The 12,190-nt window shown below is 35.3% G+C and overlaps 1 protein-coding gene across 3 annotated transcripts in view; it reads right to left on the reverse strand.

The window, feature by feature from the left end:
* LOC145260605 (L-asparaginase 1-like) overlaps positions 1-9,788 on the reverse strand; it is a 113,317-nt gene extending 103,529 nt beyond the window's left edge. For all 3 annotated transcript variants that reach the window (XR_013864339.1, XM_080118901.1, XM_080118899.1), the window contains exon 1: positions 9,461-9,788. Coding sequence is in view for 2 of the 3 variants with exons in the window: in XM_080118901.1 (XP_079975027.1) it covers positions 9,461-9,554 (94 nt within the window). In the remaining variant the exon portion in view is untranslated. The remainder of the gene's footprint in view (positions 1-9,460) is intronic.
* Between the last annotated feature and the right edge of the window lie 2,402 nt (positions 9,789-12,190).

Consider the following 12,190-nt stretch of genomic DNA (forward strand, 5'->3'; position numbering starts at 1 on the left):
GATCATTAATATAGATCAGGAAGAGAGTTGGGCCCCGGATGGAACCCTGAGGGACTCCAGGATTAATACTTCTGATTTCTGCCCATCACCTACTACTCTTATGAACCTATCAGAAAGAAATGATTTAATAATTGAGAAGACATTTCCAGCTATACCGTAGCTGGAGATCTTGTGAAGTAAACCTTTATGCCATACTCTATCAAAGGCCTTAGATATGTCAAGAGCAATTGCCCTAGAAAGGTAGCCTCTGTCAGAGATTCGCAAAACCATATGAGATATAACTGTAAGCACATCTGCTGTAGATCTAGCAGAACGGAAACCATATTGCGTGTCACTAAGAAGTTTATTTTTGCTGAGATGGTTGATTACTACTCTATTTAACACAGATTCCAGCAACTTACTCATGATGCACAGGAGACTTATTGGCCTGTTCTGTGAGGGAGATGAGCGATCACCTGAATTCTTAAATATGGGGCATACTGATGAGATTTTCCAAGGTGACGGGAAACAATTCTCCTTAAGACAACGTTTAAACAGTTTTGTAAGGATGGGTACTAGTTCTGGTTGAAGTCTTTTGAGTACTATAATTGGAATACCGTCAGGGCTGGTTGCTTTACTGGAATCAAGGTTTTTGATTAGCTTGGCAACATCACATACAGAAATTTGTATATCACATAGCATGTTTTCTGATACAGGAGGAAATATTGGAGGTTGGCAGTCTTGGCTGCAAAGGTTAGAATTAGCTGCAAATTTCTTGGCAAAGAGTTTGGCTTTGTCTGATGCTGACGAGATTACCTCAGGTCGATTTATGAGAGTTGGGATAGAGCACACGCTTCTGTTCAGGATCTTGTTTGCTATTTGCCAAAACTGGTGGGAACCAAGCCGCTGCTCGGCTACTTTGGACTTGACAGATTGAGCCATACAACTCTCTTGCATTCTTTATTACTTTTTTACAGTGGTTGCTGGCAGTCCTGAAAGCGGCTTTAGTGTCAGTACATCTATTACGTTGGAAGCAATGAAAAAAATGATTTCTGTGCGCAATGGCTGCTGCACATTTCGGAGAAAACCACGGCTGGCTGTTAGGTTTTTGCTGGAATTTTTTCGAGGGTATGAAACGGTCAATACCTACAATTAACCATTCTATCAGGTCTGATACTATAGAGGACACATCCTTTTTAAACATGGAATGCAGAGGTAGATAAATGTACATAAGATATCTCAGTCAGGCATAGAGTATCGATATACTGTACGATGGAGAGGTACATCTGGGGACTTATTACATTTCATTTTTATCTTAACTGATACAACAGAGTGATCGGAAGACCCAAGTGGAGACAGAACAGAAGCCGAACACAGTTCAGGGCAAGTTGTGAGAAAGAGGCCTAGGAGACTTGCATACTGGCCGTCAGTATCGGGAACATGGGTGGGCTCGTGAACAATCTGAGTGAGGTCATAAGCAATGGAGAAATCATGACAGAACCTCCCCTCATCATCGATCTTGTTTGAGTGAGTTAACCATTCCACATTGTGAACATTGAAGTCTCCACAGACATGAATATTAGCTGAAGGATAAGCAGATAGGGCATGGTCAATTTTCTCAGATATGCTTTTAAAGATAGTAACTCCGCTGTTGTGAGGCCATAGAGAGCAAATATAAATGCAGTAGTTTGAGCAAGTGCAACCCGGAAAAACACATAGGGTAAGTTAGGATCTTCTCTGGAGATGTCCCTACCACATGAAAAGCCATTTTTTATATAGGCACATACTCCATGCCCATGGCGATCTTGGGGGTCAGATTTGGAAGTTAAATTAGAGTATCCTTTAATTACGAACTCATCTAGGGAAATGGTCTGTCCAATGCCAGTTTCACTTAGAAATAATATGTCTGGTTTAGTCTCCTGTAATTGGGTTTCAACCTCTGGAAGGTTAGAACGTAAACCCCTGATGTTGGAGAAGGAGACATGGTAGTAGGGGTCTACATTAGAAGTTGGAGATCCGGGTTTAATCGTGTGTTTTTTATTGAGACTTTTCATGATGGAGTTTTGGGATTTGTGGACTAGGTCGACAGACTTGCTTGAATCAGGGCAGAGAGGGAAAGTAAGAGAGAAACAGAAATATTTTTTTTTGTAACATATGAAAAGGTAAAGCCGTAACAATCACCTACTAATATGGCATCGAGAGGCCCCACCAGAAGCTACTGCATGGTCCAGAATCCATTCACCAAATGGCAATGCAGCAGCCCCAGTACTTTGCACCTGCTGATAGGACAGTCTCCTTAGGGGTTAATCCAAGGTTCGGGCCCTGACTATCAGGCGGATAACGTCAGCCCAGATAAAACGTTTACCTCCAGCACCCTTACTAGTGACATGGCTACAAGGATAGACATAGAAACAGAAAATTTTCGACATCACTGGCGGCTGTTCACGCAAAAATACTGCCAACCTAGAAAACAGCTTTTTCTTCTCCCTTTGTCAGAAAAATCACTCATTACTAAATGATGACTGAAGGACAAATAAAGAGAAGCAAGAGTAACGGGAGCTGTCGATAACGCATCCACAATGCATTGTCTACTATCCATTAAAAATATTAAGTTTTGTATTTAATAAAGTCCATTTGGTGTGTTTAAGAGGGGGTTAGGTGAAAGATTCCCCTCTCACCAACTGAAAATGAAAACAATTTCCAAATCTGTTATGCTATCAACTTGGAAAATATAAACATTTAAGGACAAGAAAAATCTATTATAAAAAAATATAAATCAATAAAATAAAACAATATATATTTCAAATGAACTTGAAAGAAAGAGTCAAACCATCTTTCCACGAAAAAACCATTTACACAATTAGTAAAACAATGAAATAAAAATAGAGATTAAAAACTGAAATAAATATAATATTAGCACTTGCATCTAGAAAAGAAATATTACAAAATTCATAACTTAACTTCTATAATAAGACGTCGTTTGCAGCTGCAAATAGGAATTGATTTTGCTTAAAATAAAAATTCAGCGTTTTCATTTCTGAAAAGAAAATTTACAAATCAAGGAAGGCAGCTAAACGCGCATACGATGTTTTGAAAAATGAATATAAGAAAACACGTTGTTAACAATCGATCCCTTCCTCCCACCAGAAACACAAGAGAAAAGGTTGTGGAGTAAGTTATAACGCCTGGGTGTACCCAAATCCTACTGTAAAACAGCTTATTTATATCTGTTTCTCTCACTCCCATTCTCTGTATTTCTCTATCTCTAACTTTTCCTGCTTTATAGTTGATAACTATTCGTTTATTTTGTGGAATAACCGAATGCTGGAATTGTAGAGTGAAGACTTCTCATCCAATCAGCTCCACCGGATATGTGAAAGGGAGAAATCATTATTTGTGTCAGATTTAAGGAGTCAGAATAAGCGTATGTGTTGGAAATGTAAATTCAGATAATGACGGTTACCACCAGGAAAAATGCAAAAAAGCATAAAAAGTCACGGTGTAGAATGGTGTCGTAAGAATAGACGTTAAAGTGAGGGTGAAAGTTTAGCCACTTCCTCTGTAATTCAGGACGATGATGGTCATGGCGCCCCTCGGACTAAATGTAATTATAACGAAAATATGCATAAGAAATTGCGGTCTTTAGTCAGATAACGTAACGGCTAATGATGTAAACATAGTAATTTTTATGTATTATTTCTTTTTCTTCTATTTTTAATTTTATTATAGTTATTTGTGTTTTGTTGCTTATATTTGATATCAATATTTTTGTATCCACTATTTTTTAGGGTTGTTTCATAGATATTGGTTCTGTTAAATACATTTTCATCGCTTGAGTCTACTTACGAAATATAATCTGGTATATGGCGCCATACAATCAAATGTTAAAAATAAAACTTGGCAACAAATTTTTAGACCTTATTGAAAAACATTTTCCCGCAACCAACCCCTTACACAAAACTTTCAATATGAATACCTTAAAGTTATTCTACATCTGCTGCGAAAATTTAGAGATGATAATTAAAGCACATAATAACAAAATATTAAATAAAAACAATTAAAACAACAACAAAATAAACAATAAAAAGTGGACACCATGACAAAAATAAAACTAACACAAAAGACACATATGTAACTGGTAGAAATAATAATAATAATAATAATAATAATAATAATAATAATAATAATAAACCAACTCCAGAAAACAACGACCATACTAGAAATAAAAAATGCTAATAACGAACAAGATAAATGCAACTGTAGATACCGCACACTCTGCCCACTTCAAAATAAATGTCTAATCAAAAGCATAGTTTACCAGGCCACAATATTTGCGAAAGAAAACCCGAATAACAAGAAATATTACATAGGTATGACTTCCTTAGATTTCAAAACTCAATATTATGACCAAAAGAGTACATTCAATAATAAAAAAAACACCGTATGAAAACAACGCTAGCAAACAAATAGTGTGAACTCAAGGAAAGCGAACGTTCGCCGGTAGTCGAATGGAAAATAGTAAGACAAAAAAAACACATGTAGAGACCTAGATGATCCATGTAGATTATGCCTTCATGAAAAATTTGCTATCCTATACTTTAAAGAACCCCAACATCTATTCAACTGTAGGAGAGAAATAGCGAAGAACTGTGTTCACAGGATAAAATTTACTCTAGGATAGAGATACAAAATAATTTGAAAACTAACAAAAACAATAGAAAATAAACAAATAAACATGCACACACACACACACACACACACACGAACACACACACACACACAATAAAAATTAAAATAAGTTTTCCAAGGTAATCAAAATGGTAAACTTAAAATATATTATAAATATTAAAGAGTTAATATTTACAAGTAAAATAAACTCAACCAAATGTAAAAGCTCAATAAAACCGAAAAGGAAATAGAGCTTATAATATGAACAAATGATTAATAAAACATGCTAAAAGACATCTTGAAAAAGAGTTAAAAACATATTTAATTTTAAAAAAAGGAAACACAAGATAAGTGGATAGTCCTTAATCCACAGAGTTTCGAAGAAATACTTTCCTTCTCATCAGAGGGCAGGAATTAGCAAAATGCAGGATCGGATTTTGCATATAAAGGTATTTAATGAAACTACAAGTAAGTCTTCCTTGTAGTTTCAATAGTTGAATTTACGGTTTAAAAATTTCTGAGTAAAACAAATTATTTTTCTTTTTTTTCAATCTCACGGTTTACTTCATTCTATAAATTCAAAAACGATTCGTTGAAACTGAAATATGAAACTGTAGTCTTTTAAAATATTCTTGTGATTATTTCAATAAAAAATTATACAATAATATATCTTACTTTAATGAAAGACTTTTAAAACACAAATTTTAAATATTTAAAAAAAAGAAGATAAATCTATCATTTCCATTTATGAAATAAATCTTGGTACTTATGCAGAATACGAACGTATGTGAAATAAAAACGTTATCATTTAGAAACACATTCTAAACATAGGGAGAGGAGAACGTTTTGTAACTATTCTGTACTTTCACCTAACAATTTAATAAACAAAAGATACTGTAAAAATTGGATTTAACCTGAAAATCATATCTAAAAGATATCACAGTCCGTATTCTAAATAAGTATGTAGCAGAAATAAATGGGACTTTTTTCTTGCAAATCAATGCTTATCCTCTGTGTGATTCGGTCACATATTGACCAATCAGGGGTGCGGCGCATTGTTCCTTTCTCTCCCCTAGGGAACTCTGACAGCTTCCTGTTTGAAGGTAGAAAACTCTTCCTTACCGAAAGAGACGCCAACCAGATCGGACCTTTTCTCTCCTCCCCCAACTCTCTCTCTCTCTCTCTCTCTCTCTCTCTCTCTCTCTCTCTCTCTCTCTCTCTCTCTCTCTCTAATCCGGTATCGGCGATTCCTACAGGAAATAACTACCGTGACACCACAAGGTGACCAGAGGCTAGTTTCATCCGGAACAATATCTCCCTGCGAACATTCTCCACTGACTTGCCAGAATAAACCCTTTTATTTCATTTGTTACGTTTTTTTTTTTTTTTTTTTTTTTTACACAGTGATCACCACTTATCAAGGCCCGGAAGCCACTCAGGGATAAGGGTTATTGCAAGTACATTACGTTAGTGTGGATATTTGATGAAGTGTTTACTTAAGGGGGCGGTTCATTAGGAATTTGTTAACGTTGGACTTGAAGACATCCAAGTTGTAGTCCGGTGGGAAGCAGGCAGACGGAACAGAGTTCCACAGGCGTGCAGTTCTAAGAAAGAAGCTTTCTTCATGGAATCCGCGTTTTGATTTAGGCACAGATATAGAGTGGGGGAAATTTTTCACAGTGGATTCAGCTAGACGGGTGTTTTTTGATTGGCGAGAGGGGGAGGACCAGAGATTGGAGTTATATGAAGTTGTTGTGTTAGTTGTTGTAAACTCTTCCTTACCGAGAGAGATGCCAACCAGATCGGACCTTTTCTCTCCCCCCCTCTCTCTCTGCCCCTAATCCGGTATCGGCGATTCCTACAGGGAATAACTACCGTGACAGCACAAGGTGACCAGAGGCTAGTTTAATCCGGAACAATATCTCTCTGCGAACATTCTCCACTGACTTGCCAGAATAAACCCTTTTATTTTATTTGTTACGTTATATGAAGTTGTTGTGTTTGTTATTTCAGTGGCTTGTGTGGAATTATTTATTTTCTTAGGGTGTGCACCAAAAGTACAAACTCTAAAATGGTGACCTCGACACGATACACAAGTATTTCTGAATAGCAAGGCTTTTTTTTTAACCGGGTACAACAAAGAAAAGCCAGGAAACAAAAAAGTCGTCACTGAAAAGCAACACCAGGGAACAGACCACAAAATGTTCTGTCCCAAAGGACATTTCGACATGTGCTAACCCGTTTTCCTTAGAAAGGACGCTGTAAAAGCTGTAAAAGCCCTTTTAACTTCACCCTACACTGGCCCTTATCGCGTGCTTTAGCGCACTGATAAAATTGTTACACTAGACATTAGTGACAGAAAAGAGACAGTTTCAGTAGACAGAGTAAAAAGAGATTTTCTCGACACAATAACACAAGAGCCACACATTCCCCCAACATACACACAGCATCACCATACACCTGAAGTTAATGATCCATGTGAAGACAATCATGTCACCATTACACGTAGTAGTCGACGGGTACATTGGCCGAAGAGACTGTGTAAAACTTTGTATTTCTGTTAAAAAAATATTTAAAATATTTTTCTTTCTTTTCTTTTCAAGAAATAAGAACGTTTTATTAAAAAAAAAACTTTTCACAGAAAAGTAAGAACATTTTTACAGAAAAGTAAGAACATTTTTTCGTAAAAACAAAAAATAAATAAAATAAATTGACATTTTTATTTTTGCTATTTGTTATGCTACCTTTTTCTTTGTCGGCTTTCGGTCTAAGCAGGGGGTTATGTAGTAGAAACAAATGGAACTTTTCTCTTGTCTGAATTTTATGTTTTTATCGACGTAGTCGCCTTCAGCAGTGCAGAGGGAAGTGGGAGGTTAGCAGTCTTGGTTAGCCTGTGGCATTCATATTACTCCCCTCCCGTATCTCTTGGTCCCGTTTCGTCCAGCTATCATGAACTTCAGGGGTTTTTCAGCTAATGAATGTGTGTACGTGCATCTCTGTCTGTCTTTCTGTCTCTGTCTCTCTCTCCCTCCTTTTTGTCATTTAAGTCGTCGCGGACATTTCTCTCTCTCTCTCTCTCTCTCTCTCTCTCTCTCTCTCTCTCTCTCTATTTAATGTTTCCCTTTTCTTAGCAGCCTCCGTCAACATTGCTTTTCCTTCTTGACGGTGATTGGCTGTTGTGAAACAGTCCCAGAAATCCCTTTTCCGGATAGGATTTCTAGAGAGCAAGACTCGTATTCCGGGACTGTGTCGACCACCCGACGTAAATTCATCAACCACTTCACTAAGGGTAGAGAGCCTTTATTGGAGCGGTTTGAAGTTGGTGTTCTAAAATACACCATTCATAGAAAAGGAAAAGTGTAGACAGAGACTGTCAACATTTTTGTTTCTTTCTTTTCCAATCTGTTGACAGAGAGACTCGTCAACATTGATTTTATTTCTTCCCCCTCCCGCTTTCGAGGAAAGTTTTATGGATGAAGAGAAAGCTTGGCGATTGGATTTTAAGAAAGAAGAAGAAGAAGAAGAAGAAGAAGAAGAAGAAGAAGAAGAAGAAGAAGAAGAAGGCAACACTTTTCTGAGAAAAGGAATTTTATTTCAGACACTCCATACTTCGGACAAGAAAGTCATACTTTTAGAAAAACCTTTTGAAGGTTTCGTTTGTTTTGAAAAAAAAAAAAAAAAAAGGGACAGAGGACAAAAAAGAAAAACTTTAAAAGCACTTTGCAACTCTGCCTTGCATGTTTTCTTTCCTTGAAAAAAAATCTCTTTTGTCAAAAGAAAATTTGAACTTGAGACCAAGTTTTAAAAGAATTATTTTCTGTTTTTCTTTTGTATGTTCTTTTCCTTTCAGCCTTTCAAATAAGAATTGTTGTTTTCTTGTATTTGTTTTTGATTTTATATTTTACTTTAAGGAGGTTTTAAACCCTACCTTTGGAAAATAAAAACAACCTTTACATTTTATTTTCGTTTAATAAAATTCAGATCATTTTAATCATATTTCGGGGCTGTACTTCATTTTCTCATTTCTTTAATTTCCCATTTCCAGAAAATTTGCTTTACATGTTTATTTTTTCTTTTCTTTTTTCTTTTGCAATGCGTTACCCCCCCCCCCCCGAAAAACGGATTTTGGTGACAACCCCAAAATTTCGTCACTTGTAAATCAAAATCAATGTCTTTCCCCTGTGTGATTCGGCCACATACTGACCAATCAGGGGAGCGGCGCATTGATCCCTTTTCTCCTCTAGGGAACTCTGACAGCTTCCGGTTTCAAGGTCTCTTCCTTACCGAGAGAGACGCCAACCAGATCGGACCTTCCCCCTCTCTCTCTCTCTCTCTCTCTCTCTCTCTCTCTCTGCCCCTAATCCGGTATCGACGATTCTCACGGGGAATAACTACCGTTACAGCACAAGGTGACCAGAGGCTAGGTTTAATCCGGAACAATATCTACCTACAGACATTCACCAGTGACTTGCAAGAATAAATCCTTTTTTTATTATTACGTTATATGAAGTTGTCGTGTTCGTTATTCCAGTGGCTTGTGTGGAATTATTTATTGTCTTAGGGTGTGCCCCAGAAGCACAAATTCTAAAAGTACCTAAATGTTTTTATAAACTGAAATTATATCAAAGTTTGGTGATTCTACAGAATAAAAACCTAACGAAACCGACATTTACTGACCTACACCCAAAACTTGGGTTAGCGTTATGATTAAAAACAAAACAAAAATAAACAGTTCTGTTCAAATTTTGTAGAAGTACTCAAAAATGTTTTAAAGAATTTCAAAGGCGAATGATGAAAATAAACAATGACTTACCTCCTTTATCATTTTTCTTCATCCCTATCGTCCCACCGGTGTAGAGCACAAACACTTTAACTGTAGGTGGCGCATCTCTGGTTAAAATCGACATTTTTGTCGTTTTTCACTAACGTTTTTTTTATTTTCTTTTGTTTAGTTTTTTAGTTGGTTGTTGCTTTTTTTTGTTTCTACAATTATGTATATATTGTCAATCAGTTTTCTTGAACTGGCTAAAAAATTAGTATATAAAAATGATCAAATGTTTTGAAATATTTTAGTTAAGGTGTGATAGTTTGTTAGTTCGTATGATTAGACTGCTAGTGGCAAGGCTGGAAGTAAATTGAAATGAAATACGTCTGAATGGGATATATATATATATATATATATATATATATATATATATATATATATATATATATATACACACACACACACACACACACACATATATATATATATATATATTGTGTGTGTGTGTGTGTGTGCGCGCGCGCGCGCGCGAGAGAGAGAGAGAGAGAGAGAGAGAGAGAGAGAGAGAGAGAGAGAGAGAGAGAGAGAAACTATTTTACTTTTAATCCTCACCTCACTCGCACCCGCCCCGTATCAAATTTAGGGTAACACGAGCTATTCTTAAATCTTGAACATATTGCTACCATAAAACATATATATAGGGTATTTTTATTAGTATTTATTTGCTTCCCCACGAAAGCAAAATGTGACACAAGGTCCTTTTTAATGTGGGGTTAAACCAGCTCTCTGAAAAAAAGCAAAATGAGCACTCTGGTTCGGACCAAAAATAATAATTGTCTCAGTATAGAAGGGTTTCCCTTCCATTGACAGAGACAAATTATCTTAACTGTAACATTGGAATAGATACGTCACTTTTTTTTTCTTTTTACACGGTGTTCACCACTTATCAAGGCCCGAAAGCCACTTTGGAACAGGTACTTCACTTTGATCTTGGTCTGAAGGCTAAGCATATATATATATATATATATATATATATATATATATATATATATATATATATATATAACTACTTCATTTACTCACATAACATTAATATACGAAAGTATAAATTTATGCGTAAACTTTAAGTATTTACTTCAACAGTGCTCAATATATAGGTAGAGCTAGTTAGTAACTTATAAAATATATATGGCTATTAAGCTACACTGAATAAGCCTGAAGAATCCTAGAGTGGATGAAATGCGGAATATTCAGTGTAGCTTAATCGCCATATATATATATTATAACTTACTATATATATATATATATATATATATATATATATATATATATATATATATATATATATATATATATATATAGTGCAAAATTTTGTTGAAAATTCAAAGACTCGCGTTTTTTTTTATAACCTTCGTTTATTTCCGGGATTTTTTTCCATTAAAGCTGTTTCATTAGTGGGAAGGCAATTTTAAGATTTATGTGTCCATAAAAATATCCTGTCCCCATCAACTTCTTCCGCTGTTTTTCCATTAGATTTTTACAACAAAAGGTATATTTTTAACATGCTTAACATCGTATTCGGGTAAAAAGACTTCCAAAGCCATGCTTCCTCACTTCCGCCATCTTTTTATGTTATGTCTAATATATATATATTTTAAATAGTGGATATACCAATACAACCATTAACTACATTGAACCAAACCTTCTTAATAATAATAATTAAAATAAAAGACACAGAACTAGGAAACTCATTTGGTTGAACTCCCTTTTTAATATTATGATAAGGGATAAACTTGGAAAAAAATCTTTAAATTAGTTAACACTCACTTCCCCCCCAAACAACATATTACATAAAATGTTTAATAAGAATACTGTAAAACTCGGATACAGTTTCAGTGACAATTTAGAAAGAATATTTAAAAAAAAAAACATACACACACAATAACAGCAATAATTACAATAATATTAGTAAAACCGAAAACTGCAACTGCATAAATAAGGCAGAATGATCACTTGGACAACAATGCTTTTAATCTGAAGTTGTTTATAAGGTCACTATTGCTCCATTAAAAAATCTAAATGATAAAACATATTATATCGGGCTTGCTGAAACCTCGTTTAAAGATTGCCCACAAATGCTCCTTTACTAACCCTAAACACTCGAGCAAAACCTCCCTAACTACCCACTATTTAAGCCTAATCCAAAATAATCTTACACACACCATAAAATAGGAAATTCTCAAAAGATCCAATACTTGTAAATCTCTATATTTCCCTTGCTTTCTATCTGCGTGAAAATTGTTTTATTGCAAATTTTAAAGATATAGACAAATTATGAAATATTAGAAAAGAACTTTCAATTGTTTGCAAACATTACAAATCCCGCCTTCTTAGATTTCGATCCTCATACTTACTTTTTTTTAACCCCCCCCCCCCACACACACCTCCAAACACCCGGGCAACGCCGGGTACCCCTCGCTAGTGTATAATATATCTAAAAATGTATAATATATCTCAACAATACATATGGGATGATGTGTAAAAAAATAGTATAGTATTTTTAATTTTATACATTTTTTTTTAAATATATATCTTATATATTTTTTATTAACTAACAATCTAATATATAAACGGCTACATGTCGATCTGTCTGTCGACCTGTCTGTCTTTCGCCAATATTTTCAAACTCCGAAACTAAAAATCGCAGAGCGGCGCTAGGGCCTTCAAATGATTGGATTTTTTTTATGGGTCGTCCTTTTAAGGGTCTTTATCCTGTTA

This window comes from Euprymna scolopes, chromosome 36 (assembly GCF_053919585.1).
Source record: "Euprymna scolopes isolate OS-2025 chromosome 36, ASM5391958v1, whole genome shotgun sequence".
Classification (NCBI taxonomy): Eukaryota; Metazoa; Mollusca; class Cephalopoda; order Sepiida; family Sepiolidae; genus Euprymna; species Euprymna scolopes.